General features: G+C 48.2%; 1 protein-coding gene across 1 annotated transcript in view; it reads left to right on the plus strand.

Moving 5' to 3' along the window:
• Positions 1-17,198, plus strand: part of Ezr (ezrin) — a 38,870-nt gene that overhangs the window by 14,225 nt on the left and 7,447 nt on the right. Inside the window, exons 2-7 of the mRNA XM_090337889.1 lie at positions 4,251-4,334; positions 8,633-8,728; positions 9,579-9,853; positions 10,137-10,220; positions 10,527-10,673; positions 14,871-14,967. Of these exons, the coding sequence (XP_090194015.1) occupies positions 4,251-4,334; positions 8,633-8,728; positions 9,579-9,853; positions 10,137-10,220; positions 10,527-10,673; positions 14,871-14,967 (783 nt within the window). The remainder of the gene's footprint in view (positions 1-4,250; positions 4,335-8,632; positions 8,729-9,578; positions 9,854-10,136; positions 10,221-10,526; positions 10,674-14,870; positions 14,968-17,198) is intronic.

Genomic DNA, 17,198 nt, shown 5'->3' on the forward strand with positions numbered 1-17,198 from the left:
ATAACCAGGCAGTGGCGTATTATTCAGTAGAAAAGGGATCAAGAGTTTACATAGGCTGAAACGTGGATGAACTTTGAAAATGTACTGAATGACAGAAGCCAGTCCATGAAAGACGACGTATTATAAGGTCCCATCTATATGAAATACTTAATAGTAGCAAATCCATAGAGCCAGAAACTAGGTTATTGGTTGCCAGGGCTTGAGGAATTAAGAATAATGGGGAGTGGCTACTAGTAAGTACCACATTTCCTCGGTGAGTGGTGAAATGTCCTAAAACTTATGCTTATAATCCCAGCCCAGTAAAGGCAGAAGCAAGAGGATCCAGAATGCAAGGTTAGCTCAAGCTCCACAGTTGAGACCCTGCTTCAAAAACAATAAACGGAAACCAACCAACAGTAACAAAGAAGAACTACCCTAAAACTAGATAGTAGCTTTGGTTACATTATCCTGTGAGTGTACCAAAAATCTCTGATTTGTACATTTGAGAGTGGGCAGAGTTTATGATATGTAGATTTTATTTCCACAAAGCTTTTGTAAGAAAGAGTACTAATAACTCAGCAGGAAAATGAAACCTCAGGGGCCAGGAGCATAGCCCAGTGGAAGAGTGCTCACCGAGCATGCACGAAGCCCTGGATTTGATTCCTCTGTACCACAGAGTCAGAAAAAGCCGGAAATGGTTCTGTGGCTCAAGTGGCAGAGCACTAGCCTTGAGCAAAAAGTGTCCAAGGACAGTGCCCAGGTCTTGAGTTCAAGTGTCAGGAATAGCCAAAAAAAAAAAAAAAGGAAGTAAAGGAAGGAAGTTAGTTCAGTAAATGAAACCTCAGTAATATCTCTATTTAATTCAATGAACCAAAACAGCATCTAAAAAATGCTTTTTGTGATTAGTTCTCCCTTTTTGCGATTGTGTAGTTCTTCCTTTTGTGGGAGAACATTACTACGTCCACTTCCTAATCAGAACAGTTCTTAGCATTCAAAAGATTTTATCCAAATATTTGAAAGCTGTTAAAAGTTGCTGAAGTGGCACCTTCGGAAGAAGGCTGGAATGTTGGAAAGCGGCATTGACGTTTCAGATGATAAAAGAAGGTCACGTTCTTGGTGTAATTTTGGCAGATTGGATAGTTCTACACTGACCCAGCCTGAATGCAGGTGAGATAAAGTAGGTGTGATAACATAGGAGTGAACCTCTTATCACCGAATCCACTGCCTGAAATTCAAACACTCAAATGCTGCCATTCATATTTCCCTTTCTATTTCTAATCCTTGAGTATGTGAGAAAGTTACTACAACCCTTTCCTTTCAAACTACTTAATACATGGCCACAGGTCTCCTCTCCCTCTCCCTATCAGTCACTCCTTTCCCCATAAATGTCCTCTTCCAAATATACAATATACCAGATACCAAGGTAAGATACTGTAACAATATAAGAATAACCAAGGAACAACAAAAGAGATGAGAAATAACACAGTACATTAAGAACAATAATCCCACATTATATGGCTCTTGTTTCCATATCCTGGAGGTCCTTTCATTTAACCTCAACCTGTATGGCCTTATGTATCTAGGTGACTTTTTTCTTTAAACAGACAAGTAACATGTTCTGGTTTAAAAAAAAAAAACTTACTATTACTGCTTTTTTTTTAACATGAGAAATTTACCTTTCCCCCTGAAATTAAAAAACAAAAACAAAATAAAACAAAACTCACCTAAGCTAAACTGCTATCTAGTGCCAGAAAAAAAGAAATGAAGGAGCCTTTTTGACTTAAATATGGTCAATATGAAAAATGAACGTGAGCTCATTAGAACCTCACTTTTTAATTTTTGAGATGTTCAAGCATCTTCAGTTTTCTGGCTTGGATCCAGCACAAGTCATCCTAAAATTCTAATCATAGATAGCTATGGAAAGACTCATTTCCTTCTATGGAGTACTACTCACGTGAACTTCCATTATCAGTAGTATAGTATGATCATATCTAGCTCCATATGTATTTTCACACTGTAACTCTCATGTCTTAGCTCCAAAAAGGGAGAGACTGGAAGGGAGACAAGAGTCATTTAGTCTTCCTCAGCCCCTTCATAGCCATGATTGTGGGGGCGGGCAGGGGAGGAGGGAACCCAAGCCAAAGGAACCTTTAATTATCACTACTGCTTTCACCAAGCAGGGGTGTTTTCCAGTAGTCTTGGCAATCCTGAGATGCAGACGGTCGTTTTTAGGATGGCGTTTAAATGACTAACGGCATATTGTGTTCACAAAGCATTATGTGCTGCACTGCTCTCAGAACTGGCAGCTTGGTAATTGGGGAAATAGCCAAGATGATAAAAAAAAAAAAAAAAAGTGGGAGCCAGGCATTCCTGTCCCCAGTCTTAGCTTGTGGCTTGGATTTGTGGGCTGGTGTTTATTAACCTGGTGGGTCTGAGTCCTTGGTGGAACCATCTTTATGCATCGGAAACATACTCTTGTCTTGGTTATGGCACTGTTTTATGTTTGTTTGCTTTTGGTGGTCTTAGAGTTTAAAATCAGGTCCTGGCACTTTCCAGGAAGATGCTCTGCCACTTGAGCCATGGGTTCAGCCCAATTTGTGACATTGTTCATTTTGTGACATTGTTCCAAGTGCAAGTGCCAGCTTGCATGCAAGTCCTCTGAGTTCCTTCTTTTTTTTTTTTTAATTGCTTACCAAGGAAACAACACCAAAATACTAAAAAGGAGAGTGGAGATGTAGATGTGTTTCCTTATTTGTTAAAACCTGATTTAACTCCTGTGCTGTGAGCTGTGTGTGTGTGTGTGTGTGTGTTGTGTTGTGTGTGTGTTGTGTTGTGTGTTGTGTGTGTGTTGTGTGTGTGTTGTGTGTGTGTTGTATGTTGTGTGTGTGTTGTGTTGTGTGTGTGTTGTGTGTGTGTTGTGTGTTGTGTTGTGTTGTGTGTGTATGCGTGCCCACAGTGCTCTTAACTGGTCCTGGGGCCTCTGTGGGCCAACAGTCTCTGTCTTCATGACATCTCTACCCAAGTAGGAAGAGTGATACCTTTCCAGCTCAGACTGTTTCCGGGTTCAGTGGTGGAAGCAGACACCTCTTGATTGTGAGTGTTGCGAAGGCTGCTGTGTTTCCCTTGGACTAGGTCTGAGTGGTGTGTATATACTTAAGTAAGTTCTGAGTTTTCTCAAATGGGAAATTGGAAAACTTTCTTGAAGTCAGTTTTGTCAGTTTTTGTTGTTATTGTAGGTTTGAGGCTTTTTTTTGTTTGTGTTTTTTTATTAGTAGTATTATTTTGGACATAAGAAACTTTTTTTTTTGTCGGTTGTGGGACTTGAGCTCTGGGCCTGGGCATTGTCCCTGAGCTCTTCAGCTCAAGGCTACCACCCTATCCCTTGAGCCTCAGCCCCACTTCCTGTTTTCTAGTGGTTCATTGGAATAAGAGTCTCATGGACTTTAGTGCCGGAGCTGGCTTTTGAACTGCGATCCTCAGATCTCAGCCTCCTGAATAGCTAGGATTATAGCCACCACACCCGGCTATAAGAAACATTTTAAGGGTCTCTCACACCCTAGGATTTCAGGTCTGCAGATCACCTTGTTCCCTGTTCTCATCCTAGTGCTACGTCCATTGTACCCGCTCTTGTCTAGGTGGAGTTTGCATGTTTGCATTCCTAGGATATGTACCATTTTACTTTTCACGTCTTTTAATTTTAGAAGTCATTTTCCTCATTTCCTTGATCTATAATTAGCATTTAAAGCAATACCTTTACGGTATCTGGAATAATATAGCTATACCTAGTGATATCTCATATTTTATAATCACATTTTCATAATAGCTGATCCCCTCTGTTCTCTGAGGCCACTGGGAGAGTCCTCCCTGACATTTAGATGGTTACTAAGGGTATTCAAACTTGGCAGTTCCTCTCTCCTCCACCTCCCGCCTCAGTGTAAACTGCTCCCTGTCTGCTTCACTTCACATGGTGAAGGTCGGGAGGTGGTGTGTATGGAAAAATAATGAACACTTATCACAGACTTTTTCTTAAGAAAAGTCCCCTAGCCCAAAGTGTGAGTGTGCTTTATTGAAGCAAAAAGGTCAAGCGTTTGCACTTGACTGTGCGCTTGCCTCCTCCCTCACCCCCCTCCCCCACCCAGCCAGGGTGTGTGGTGAGGGCCTTATGACGAGCATGGGAGTGAGTGTGGGAGGGGATCACCAAGCTGCCATGCTGCTGCAGAAGTCCAGGTCATCAGAGAAAAGAATGTGATGTGTTCTGTTCTGTCCTGCAGATCAATGTTCGAGTTACCACCATGGATGCTGAGCTGGAGTTTGCCATCCAGCCAAATACCACCGGAAAGCAGCTTTTTGATCAGGTTGGTCTCCAGCCTTGAGAGGGGGAACATTTTGTGCAACCTCCAAATCATCTTGTTTGCTGAGTGGCCTTGATTTGCTCAAAACTTTGGAAAGGAGAAAATGCTATTCTGTGTCATGCTAGCATTACAAAACACCTTTAAAAGCCGGATGGTTTTGTTAAAATCTCATATTTGGCTTGTTTCCTAGCAGCAGGTGTTTCAAATACAGTCATTTCTAATAGCTCAGTCTTCCTGAAACAAGGTGGAACAGAAAGCCATTATTCGTGATTGTTTTTTTACAGCTTTGGGTCACAAATCAGCACACTTTTTTTTTTCTGTAAAAGGCCAGACAGTAAAAATTTTTAGGCTTACAGGCTATGGAATGTAGGTTTTAAGTGTTTAATCTTGCCAGTGTAGTATTAAAAGCAGCCAGAAACTTGTGAATGAATGAAGATGGCTATGCTCTAGTAATATGGCAGAGGGGGACGCTGGATTGTGATGAACTCCTATTCCCCCCTTCTGCCCCCCCACCCCACCCCACCACAGCCATCTGAAAAATAGAAACCCAGCAGACCAGGTTGGACCCATATGCCATTCCTGACTGTCTCTGCTTTATTTGAAAACCATCTGTGCAGTCCTGCTGTGCTGGCCCAAGCAGTGGGTGTGGCACTGCCTAGCAGACGCTGTGGACAGACTCCTGAGGCTTTGGGCCTCTTGTCTTTCCTGTTTGTCTGTTTGCTTTTTTTGCTGCTACTAGGGCTAGAATTCCAGGTCTGGAGGCTGTCCTTAAGCTTTGTTTTGCTCAAGGCTGGCACTCTTACCACTTGAGTCACAGCTCTATCTCAGGCTCTTTGGTGATAAATGGGAGATAAGAGTCCTCAAACCTGGATTCTCAGGTCTCAGCCTCCTAAGTTGCTGGGTTTGTAGGCATGAGCCACCAGCATCTGGCTCCTGTTTCTTTCTTGATCCCGTTGTCTTTTCTGTTCTCTCCACCAAATGCTGGAAATGGTTGGCTCACCCAGCCATTCAGTGCACTACTACAGAATACTGGTTTCTAGGAGAGGTTTCACCAGGTTTTAAATGAACCCCTCTGAGGGGGTGTTGCCCTCGCCCTCGCCTCATAGTTGGTTTTAGAAAACCCAGATTTCCCTCCTGCCTTTTTTTTCCCTCTCTGCCCACCTTCCTCGACTCAGAGACTCCAGACAGTGGCAAGGGAAATGCTCTTGTGCTAGCCAGCAACCTGAGTCCCCAGCAGACACCAGGATCCAAGCGTCACTCAGATCAGCAGTGTGTCACTAGAGTCGCCTGGGGGTGGCAGGCAGGTGCCTCCATGTGCCTGCATCTCCCTGAATGGCACATTTGGAATAAGAGCATCGGGCTACCATGAAGCCTCTTGTGCTTTTCCACACAACAATTCCAGGTTCTAGGCAGGACCTACTTTTCTAGGATAAGTAAATTCTGCTCAGGGACAAGAGTCCAGGGGGCAGAGGGCCAGCAGGAGTTGAACCAGAGCCTGCTTTCCTGAGAGTGGAACTGGCTGCAGCCATACCTGTATCCAACCACCAAACCAGAGCATGCGATGGGCTGTGAGTGAACCAGAGGTCAGACTGGAGTGGGGAGATGGTGATAAGAACCTGAGCAAAGTGTTTAGAAGCTCCAGGTGCCTTCACCTGTTCTTAATCCAACCTCCATCTCCTCCAGGAAGGGAGCAGCTGGTGTGCATGGCAGCTTTTGTAACCAAGCGGTGGTGCCAGGGTGTGACCGGGGTGCCAGGGCACACCTGGGCTGGCCCTACAGGGGTAGGTGCGGTCGGGGCAGCCAGGCGGTCACTGCGGTTCCAGTCACTATTGTTTCCAGGTTGTTCCCGGCTCTGCCTCACCTATCATGGCTAAAGCGCTCCCAGGGAGGCCGAGTTTAGGGTGAACACGAAAAGGTCCCCCTAAAAGACAATCCAGACCTGTCAAGTGGAGTCTTCTGGGTGGTATGAGCACAGGAATGGGCTGCCAGCTCTGCTTCTGAACCACAGGCCAACAGGGCCCAACGTCACCCTTCCAGACCGCACAGCCAGTACCTGTGAGTGAGTGGTGGGACCCCAAGTAAGACTGTTCAGAAAGCAGAAAAGGAAACCAGAGGACACGAGGAAGAACTGGCCTGTAGTTACAGAGGAACGTGGAGGGCCAGACTCTCCCAGGTTGCCACTGAGATGTGGCTTTGATAGCCAGGGGGAAGAGACTCTGAAGTCATTCTCCCCGCCCTACCCCTGCACCAGGCCCTCCCCACCCAGTGTGAGCCTCAGAGAATCACCCTCCATGTAAGACTCCAGTCTAGAGGTGCACTGAAAGGCATCTTGGGGCCCAGCTGCCATACAGGGACTGGACTAACAGACTACCAGCCTTCTGCTGAGCCAGCGGAAGAGACTGTAGCTGTTGCTCAAGATCAGATAGAGCCAGTGCCCCCTGCCCTTTTCTTCTAATCCTGTCATCCAGACCTCTTGAGATGGATCTAAATGTCCCCCACCCCAAGCTTAAAGGCAGAGATAAGGAGCATTGTTTAGGAATGTGGGACTTTCCCCAAAGGATGGACCTATGGGATGGTTTTAGAATGCACTGAAGAAAGAAGGGTTGTCTGAATTCCAGCATGTCGCTTTGAGGTTACCTTGGTGATAGAAATGGAGCTTAGTAACAGACAGGGAGGATACTTTCATGGAAAATAGGTTTCTGTGGTGAAGATGTGTACTAGAATAGAGCACCAGGGTTGGCTTTCCACAGAGAGCATGGGGGTCCACAGTGGTTCCAGATGCTGAGATTTGTTCCACCCTAGAGCAGAAGCAGGAGAGAAGAGAACGCAGTGGTCAGCAGGTGCTTAGGAGCGATGGAGAGAGTGGTCAGATGGATGCGAGTTCTTCCCAGCTACTTCAAGACTAAGCTGAGGCTGTGGGGGGATGAAGAGGAAAGGCTAAAGTGAGCACCTGTTCATTTCTGTACATGGGACTTAATTGTGTGCTTTGTGACAGCCTCAGATGAAAGGTGCAAGATGGCAGGGAACAGGAAATAAGCAGGGTCAGGTAGACCTGGCCTTGGTCTTTCCAGACTCGGCTGCCTAAAGACACACCTGGGAGCAGAGCACCTTGCACATCTGAATTTCCTTCACATGGTCCCTCACAGAAGAATCTTAGGTGTGGTCTGTCCTCCCTGTTGGGGTGGGAGTGAGTGGAAGAAGATTGAACAAGTCAACCCTTGGCATTTAATAAAAGGTACTCTAAGCATTCACTAGCATCTACCACTATGGATGGCAAAACAGGCCAGGCCAGGTGTTTATTGAAGATTGCAGGGTTTACCTTACGCAAATACCTCAAGTGTGGTTTCTTGCATTCGGCCCTCTTACACCTTAAACATCGCATTTGAAGGACGGGAATGGTTAAACATTTTCCAGAGGCTTGACGTTATATGCCTTGGGATCTAGAATGTGTGTCCAAGCTGGAGGACTCAGAGTTTTGTTGTGCACACCCAACTGTGGCTGTTTATTTCCAAGACTTTCATGAGAACAGCCAGCAACAGGTGGTCTCAGGAATGCACCACAGACCCTTTTCCCTGTGTTGTAGTTGTGAAGCTCTTGCTATGATGTAGGTCCAGGATCCCAGCATAGCTCTACTGGAATTTCAGAGAGGCCTCTGTGGCTCTGGTGTATATGTAGCCAAGCCAGCCACCCCCTGCTTCCTGCGTTCCTTCTGAGGACCACCCCTGTTCCTAAGTCCAGTGGCCTTTGAGGCTCTAGTGGCAGCAGACAGGCTCAAGCATGGCGCCGATCACTTTCGGCCTCTTTCCACTAGGGCCTTTCTGATGGATGTCACACTCTTGTGTACATCGACCGCGGTGGACCATGTCCCACGGTTCACAGCTCATGCTGTGCACTCAGAGTTTGGAGGAGTGGAAATGAGTATTAGCAAGATTTAAAGATAGCCATGAGTGCCTTCCCCTTGATAACCATGTGGCTTGCAGGCCACATGAGAGCCAGGAGTGTGGCTTGGTGGTAGAGTGATCGCCTAGCACGCACAAAGCCCTGGGTTCAATTCCTTGGTACCACCTGCAAAGAAGAAGTTGGAAAATGGTGCTCTGGCTCAAGTAGTAGAGCACTAGCCTTGAGAAAGCCCAAGAACAGTGCCCAGGCCCTGAGTTCAAGCCCAGGACTAGAAAAAAAAAAAAGGTCACATGAGACGGAGCAGGGCAGCCACCGCCAGCCAGTGCAGACCTGCTCGTCTGGGGCCTGCACTGTTGCTCGTGGCTACAGGTTTCCCATGCTGGGGCCTCTGTCTCCCACAGGTGGTTAAGACCATTGGCCTCCGGGAAGTGTGGTACTTTGGCCTCCAGTATACAGACAATAAAGGATTTCCTACCTGGTTGAAACTTGATAAAAAGGTAAGGCGGGGTTAACTATTTACGGGCTATTAATTGGAGTTCTGCTCTGTAGACATTAAAACCAGAGTACTTTAACTCTTTTGTCCTTTGGTTCCTTTTTATTTGTGTAAAAGTTTTTATAGACAGAAGGGCTGCAGGTTTCCGGTAAGACAGGATAAGGGCAGAAATCAGATCCTGGCTTTCCTCCTCACTCCCCCCTTGTCTGGCCGGGGGATGGTTAACTGCATCCTCTTTAGTTGACCTTAGTTTTTTTTCTTTTTTTCTTTTGCCAGTGAGATTAATCTTAGAGATCATGAGTCACCCTCTATGTCGTAAGAACCAGCTATTGCTTTGTTTGAACCTGTGATAGATTATCTTCCAATTCCAAAGATTGAGTAACCCCCTAGCAGTTATAAAGAGATGCCATCAGCTGAATGTATGTTCTTCATATTCTTTTGAAAACTGTTTTTTCTCTACCCGACCCCACCTTACCCTCCTGCTGTGTCCTGAGAGGCTCTGGAGGAAGTTTGGGTCAGTCCCAGAGTCCGTGGCCAGCTGGTAGGTGGGCAGTTCCAGAATTGCAAGACATGGGAGGAGGGGGGGCCTCTGCACATCTGAGTTCTATGGGACTCAGGGCTGAGGACAGAGTGGCCCAGCAGTGTGGCGTGGCTTTCCTATGCAGTATGGCTGCACAGAAGTACTTCAGACCAACCTTTTTTTTTTTTAAATTCTAATTCTGCAAGCTAAAAAGATGACCTTCAGAACAAATACTATGCCCTTCAGAACAAACACTGACTTCTGAAAAGCATGCTGAGGGTCCCTTGTGAGTCACTCACTAGCCGTCTGTAACGAGAGCTGGCTTATCCCACAGGTGTCTGCTCAGGAGGTCAGGAAGGAGAATCCTGTCCAGTTCAAGTTCAGGGCCAAGTTCTACCCAGAGGACGTGTCTGAGGAACTCATCCAGGACATCACCCAGAAGTTGTTCTTCCTCCAAGTGAAGGAGGGGATCCTCAGCGATGAGATCTACTGCCCCCCAGAGACGGCCGTGCTCCTGGGCTCCTACGCCGTCCAGGCCAAGTTTGGAGACTATAACAAAGAAATGCACAAGTCTGGGTACCTCAGCTCAGAGCGGCTGATCCCTCAGAGGTGAGCAGAGCTGATCCCGACCCAAGTGAGTGCGAGCATCTCACCTTGCGGGAGGGGGCTGCCAAAAGTGAGAGCCTGGCAGGAAGTGGAGGACTCTCAAGGTCAAGAGCTCCTTTGGGCTGGGGGGATCTGTTCATCTCCTGAGGGCTCTGGGCCCCCGGCTCCTCCATGCACCGATTAGCCCCCAGAGGGTCAGAGCACTAATCTATGGAACCTGACAGGTGACTCAGTGGGCCTCTCATGACCTGCCCACTTAGCTCTGTGTTCTTCTCTCGCGACTCAGAGTCATGGACCAGCACAAGCTCACCAGAGAGCAGTGGGAGGACCGGATCCAGGTGTGGCACGCAGAACACCGTGGGATGCTCAAGTGAGTGATGGCCAGAAAAGGCCTGGGTTCTTCTCAGAGCACTCCAGGTAGTGCTTTCCCCGGGGCCTGAGCTGAGGGACCCCGCCACAGGTAGAGGGGTGGCTCCTTGGCCCATGGAGGAGGATTTGGTTTGGGTTTGGGTTGGCTAGAAGCAGTTGAACCTTCAGGTCCAGAGAGCTCTGCCCCTTTGTTTAAGAGTACAGAAAGTCTTTGTGATTGGCTTGTCTGTGAAGCTGTGGTCAAGGTTTGACTCTTGGGGAATGGGGCGGTGTTCACCATTATACCTGTCTCATCTGCCTTCCCTAGAGATAGCGCTATGCTGGAGTACTTGAAGATTGCTCAGGACCTGGAAATGTATGGAATCAACTACTTTGAGATCAAAAACAAGAAAGGGACAGACCTCTGGCTTGGTGTTGATGCCCTTGGACTAAACATTTATGAGAAAGATGACAAGTGAGTTGACGTTTCTCTTTCTCTTTAACTGGTAGGGGAAGCAGGCCTGGAAATGGATAAAAATGGCAGTGATTGCTGGAAGTGGGGGCAATTAATATATACATATATATACATTTTTAAATTAATTTTTGTTGGTCATGGGGCCTGAATCCAGGGCCTAGATACTGTCCCTGAGTTTTTTGTGAGTTTTTTGTGATTTTTTTTGTTTTTTTTCCTCAAGGATAGATAGAACACTCCTACTTTGAGCCACAGTGCTACTTCCAGGTTTTGGGAGGGGTTAATAAGATTCTCATGGACGTTCTCTCCCAAGGCTGGCTTCGAAACATGATCCTCAGATCTCAGCCTCCTGATCAGCTAGGAATACAAGCATGAGAAACGAGTACCTAGCCTTCTATTTTATTAAATAATTTCATGGTTATTATAAAGGTGAGGTACAGAAGGGTTATCAGTTCATGAGTCAGGTAATGAGCACATTTCTTTTTGGACAAGGTCACCCCTTCTCAGTTAAAGGTGTATTTGTTTTTAAGGCTTTTGGACTGTGCTGAAGCCACCGTGGTGCTTGGCCCAGAGGCAAACTCCATCTGCTTCCTCACGCCCTAGTCTGCCCAGCCAGTGGAAGCCTGGGGAAATGGCTGATGGTATAGACAGCAACCTTGGGACCTTTAGAGAAGAGAAGGGGAGAGTCCCATCTGGAGATGACTCCCACCGAGGCCCTACCTCAGCTGCCATGGGTCTCGGAATATACCTGGCTCCTCCTGAAGCAGCCAGGCAAGGCTGACCTCTGGCTCCAGGCTGGTGTTAGCCATCTAACCAAGACTATTTCTAGTGTGACCAGACATGGGCGATTATATCCTGTAGCCCATAGCCCCCTCCTATCAACAATTTGCTATATCTCCTGGGCTCATAGTAGAAGGTGCCTAATTGCTTCTCGGGAGTTACATTGTTTGTCAGTCATGGACAGTCGAGGGCAGAGCAGTTTGTAGATGAGCCTCTGGCACTGGGGACAGCTGACGCTATGGTCACTGAGTTGGTACCTGTGCCTTCTGTCTGCCAGGAAAGCCATCTGCCTCCATGAGGACAGGTTTCCTCAGAGGAAAAGCCTGGGTTGTGTGTGCTCCTGGATGACCTTCCTGATTTGAGCAGTAGGTAATTCCAGCATTCAGGAGTCTGAGGCAGGAAGATAGTCTGTCCCCAGGGAACGACCTTACCTGAACACAAAAGAGGGCAATGGGACACCAGCTCTTAGGAAGGACAAGGCGCCTTGATGCCTGCTCTGAGTGTCTGGGTGAGCTTCTTTGCCCTCTGGGTTCCCTGACAGCCCAGCCTTGGCTTAGGGACTTGCAAAGGCAGCGGCGGTAACCAGCTAGGATCTCAATGGCCAGCCCTGTGGCCTGTACGTGGAGCACGGATGCCTGAACTCCTGGGATGTACCTGAGCCTGTGACAGGGACGAGATCTCAGCATCCCCAGTGGCCTGGAGTAGCTAGGATTACAGGCATAGGTCACCAACACCTGCTCTGGCTCACATCCTGACTTCCACTTCAGCCACTGCTGTCTCTGTGACACTCCTATATCCCTCACTCTGCTCCAGGTATATCTTCTCTCAGCTCCCTATAAAACCTCCTCTCTGCAGTGATGCGGGGAGGGAATCTGATGCAGGATAGGCACATAAAGGGTCTGTCTGTCATCACAGCACTGTACCAGGAGTGGACTGAACCATGCAGCACCGCGGGAAGTACGTCACAGTAACGTAGCCCACGCAGGTAAACCCTCAGGGCTTGCAGTTTGTGCCTCTGCCTTAAGTGTGCCAGAAGTTGGTAAAGAAGCAAATGAGTCTTGAGTGAAGGAAACCATTCGCTTCTGCTCCTTCCTCGAGACCCCTGGTTTGGTGGCAGCCGCAGGCACAGGGCGTCCGAGAGCACACTGGGTCCTCCAGGGAAGGTGTGTGGGAAACTGCCTCTGTCTTTGAACTCTTGAATGGCCGGATTTTGTAACTGAGCCATAGCCAGGACTGTCCAAACAGGTTCTTCCAGCTGCAAGGAGCAGCCATAGGCAGGGCCCTGCTGACGTCAGCCTGCAACTGCGCAGCCCCACAGCGTTTCTCCAAGAAAAATCTCAGCCTTGAGCCCCTTGCTCCTGCCACCCCACCTAGCACACTGTTGGCAGCTCCCCTGCCCCCCTGTCTTCACCCCACAGACAGTGCAGGAGCCCTGGGCAGCTCCACACCCTCTCCCTCCCACCTTTTCCAGTCGCGCCCTCTCTTCAGTGGAAAAGCCCTCAGGTGGACATTTAATCATTGTCAGCCCCAGTCCTCCCTCTGCACAGACATTAACAGCATGGTTTGAGGCTTAAGCAGGAGATTGTTCTAGAGGCCAGAGGACCCCAGAGCACTCTAAATGGTCCGGGTGTTGAGTTGCTCTTTTTACCAGTAGAACTCACAGTGAGAATTAGATAGTCTTGATATATTGTCCGTGGAGGAAATTGGATCCATTGAGTGTGTAAATTGAGCTATAAGAGGTGGCATTCCCTCTGCAAATAAGCCACTACATCTTGATTGTGTCCTCTTTGGAATTCACTGGGCTGTGACTGGAAAAGTCTCCTGAGGTCTTCCCTTCATGAAGTATATTCCCATTCTGCCAGAGTACACTGGACTCGGCATTTGTCTCCTCCCTCCCCTCCTCTTCTCCCCACTCCTTCCCTTCCCCCTCCTCCTCCACCTCCTCCTCCTCCTTCCCCTCCTGCAGGTAGACAGGTGAGGATTCACACATAAAGAGAGGAAGTCCAGTTGAGCTTGATTGCAATTCTACCTGACACGCTCAGCTCAAAAAAAAACCCTGAAAGAACCAGACCCTGCCCCCAGGTTCATTAGGCCTCTGAACGTTTTCTCCCTCAGCTCATCCAGCAGGTTCACTCCCTCATCAAGTACTCGTGTAGATGGCTGCCCCGGAGAGTGCTCGGCAAGCACTTGTGGGATCACATCTCTTAACACCACATCACTGTAGCGCTCTAGCTTCCTATGAACATACTTCCGGAGTAAAATTGTGGCATCTGCATGCTCTCCCCAAAAGGAGAACACAGAGCTTTTACTACTGCTCAGTAATTGCTGGTGTAAACGTTGAGTATGAGGAAATAGGATTGCTAGGTGCTTTTGCTCACAGGAAGCTACAAGGATCCCTTCTTTTTCACGTGTGTCATAGCAAGGACACTTAACCCTAGGTAGGCCGTGTGAGGAAGATATGAGCGGGAGAGCCCAACATGACCGGGCCATAGCCTGAGTTCCTTCGGAGTGCTCCAGGACCCGTCAACAGAGCCTCCAGAAGTTCCCTATTCCATACATGAAGAGAGAATAACAGAAGGAACTCCCTGTGTGTTTTGGAGTACCATGAAACGAGTCAGCCAGCCGTGTCTTCCAGGCATTTAATTGCATGTCCACCAGGGCTATAAAAGGCTTTGACGGGTGAAGCAGCCCGGCCAGTGTCCTCAGAACTCCTGCAGGCAGGCTGTGGCTGCTGGGCCCTCCAGGAGCCACCTGGTAGGCGGGGGAGGCCTTTTGCAGTTATCATAGCCAGACCTACCCATCAGCTTCCCTTTAAACCTGTTAGTCAACAACAGGTCCCTGCTGAAGCTGTGGTGCCCTGTGGAAATCGACATATGGCACTGCGTGTGTGTGTGTGTGCGTGTGTGTGTGCGCGTGTGTGTGTGTGTGTGTGTGTGTGTGTGTGTGTGTGTCACACAGTGACCACTGGGGTGACAAAACAAGTAGTAACAAACAAGTAGTAAGACAAACATAAAGTGGAGACATAGCAAAGTCCCAGCCCAGAGGCAGGTGGGGACTAGTAATACTCGTTTACCATTTATATCTTCCTGGACTAGGTTTGACGAATTGAGTTTATAGAAATTTGCAAACCTCGGGCCAGGAGTTTGGCCTAGTGGTAGAGTGCGTGCCTAGCACGCACGAAGACCCGGGTTCGATTCCTCGGTACCACATACATAGAAAAAAGCTGGAAGTGGTGCTGAGGCTCAAGTGGTAGAGTGCTAGCTTTGAGAAAGTCCAAGGACAGTTCTCAGGCCCTTAGCCCAAGCCCAAGACTGGCAAAAAAAAAAAAAAAAAAAAAAGAAATTTGCAAACCTTGCTTATATACATCTAACCATTCTAACCTCCCCCCCGCCACTCTTCTTTTTTCCTTTTTAATTTTAGGTTGACCCCAAAGATTGGCTTTCCCTGGAGTGAAATCAGGAACATCTCCTTCAATGACAAAAAGTTCGTCATTAAGCCCATTGACAAGAAGGCGCCTGTAAGTTCACATGGATTCCCCACGGGGGTTCCTCGTAGACGAGACTTAGTGTGCATGCAGCTAGACCAGTGAGGAGAAGAGCAGTCAGATTCCTCTGTGCCAGGTGGTACCCAGAGTTCTTTGTCACTGAGGGCCAGCTTGCTGGCCGCTGCCGTGGAAGGTCATTGTGGAAAGCTAGGTACAGAAACTGGAGTTTCCAAATGGAAAAAAAGAACATTCTGAGTCACTGGCCTTAGCCAGTGTGCTCTCCCCATGGCACACCTGGCTTAGGAAGCGTCTCTGGAGAGCCAGCCTGCACCTACACACAGAACTGCATGGGGCCCTGCCACCTCTGCCACTCCCCGTGTGGAGAACAGTGAGACCTGCAAGTCCAGAAAAACAGAATTTGACTTTTTTTGGTGCCGATACTGGGGCTGGAAATCAGAGCCTGGGCCCTCTCCCTTAGTTTTTTCGATCAAGGCTGGCACTCCACCACTTGAGCCACACCTCCACTTCCAGATTTTAACTGGTTAATTGGAAATAAGAGTTTCACAAGAGTCTCCCTTGCTTTTGAACTAAGATCCTCAGATCTCAGCCTCCTGAGGAGCCAGAAGTACTTGTGTGATTGGCTCTGACCATACCCAAGTGACTGGAAGTCCCACACGTATCCTGAGCATTGCTGGCCTCCAGGGCTCCCTCTGTGCCCCACTCCTACTTTTTCTCTGTGGTCACTGTGCCCTGTCACGGGAATCCCCTGGTCTGTCCACATGGGAAGGGATGTCTCATACACAGGAGAATGGAAGGCTGGAAAAGGACATAACGATTATTAGTTGTGAACTACCAAGACCAGTGCATTGTGGATATTTCTTTCCCTTTGATTCTGTCAGCATGTGAACTCTTAGCTGCTGTTAGCTCAATATTTAGGTCACAAGCAAAACTGGACCTTGGAGCCTGCCCTGAATTTTACCAGAACTGAACATTGGAAAGAGTTGGTGTCTCATTACCTCCTGGCTCCCGAGCCGGGCTGAGAGAGGCAGACAGAGCTGGGCCCCTCGGGATCGGCCTCATTTTGCAGTGGTGACCCCACTCAGGGTGCCATGTGGTGCTGCCGTTAATTACTTTTCCCCACATAGGGATTTGTATGGCGTCCCTTTAAATCATCAGGTCTCTCCTTTTATTTTTGCTTCTGTGGAAGTATTTTCCTCTTTATTGAAATGTTTCCTGCTGTTTCTACACTCCAAACAACTCCTCCATATGGAGTTAAAATTAACCTCATCCTTAGCACAGACCCTGCAGCTCCATGGAAACAGTTCACGTGAATCTTCAGCCCCACCAGCCAGGGTTCATTGTGGGCCCGTGATCCACGGGCAGTGAGCTGGCATGGTTAGAAGGCAGTGGGTATTGCTACTTACTTTCTAGTGTGAACTAGAAAGTACTAACTTTAGTTATTGGAAATGTAGCTGATAAGGGAATGTAACTCTTTCTGGGCTAGATTGTGTGTGTTTGTGTGTATGTGTGCGCGCGCGTGCATGTACATGTGCACTCACATATACAGGTACTAGGTCTTGAACTCAGGATCTGGGCACTGTCCCTTTGCTGTTTCACTCAGGGCTCTACCACTTTAGCCACACCTCTACCACACCTTCTAGCTTCTTTTCTAGTAGTTAACTGGAGATCAGAGTCTCCAGGCTGGTTTTGAACCACGATCCTCAACTGTCAGCCTCGTGAATAACTAGGGCGATGGGTGTGGCCACCAGCTCCTGGCAAGTTTAAACTTTTATATAAAAGATGAGAGAGGAGATGCTGACAGAGGAGGAGGAGTTACTTTATCTGGTGCAACTTTGTGGAGTGCACCAGGTATTCTGACATCCTCAGAGAATTCACACAATCTGCCCTAGGGGAGCCAGGGCACCCCTCTTTGAAAGTCAGCTTCTCTTTTCAGTCACACAGCAGTTGGAGGCCATGTTGTGACCTCCAATCCCAAGGCCCTCACTGCCTCCCCAGTGGCCTATGGAAAGCTGAGACAGCCACCCTGTCCTTCAGAATGGGGCAGGGCTCTCAGGCCCCTGCTTAATCACTTCTGAAACTGCTTCTTTCAGAGCAGCCTTCTCCAGGCCCACCCCTCAGGGATCCCTGTCTAGACTGTGGAGACAGGCCCTGAGGGGAACTTCTAGAACTCACACTAAGACTTCTGTCACCGCCTTTTGCCCACCTGGACAGGCAAGGATCAGGGCTTTACTTTCGCCGCGCCT

This window comes from Megascapheus bottae, chromosome 8 (assembly GCF_031878675.1).
Source record: "Megascapheus bottae isolate mThoBot1 chromosome 8, mThoBot2.hap1, whole genome shotgun sequence".
NCBI lineage: Eukaryota > Metazoa > Chordata > Mammalia > Rodentia > Geomyidae > Megascapheus > Megascapheus bottae.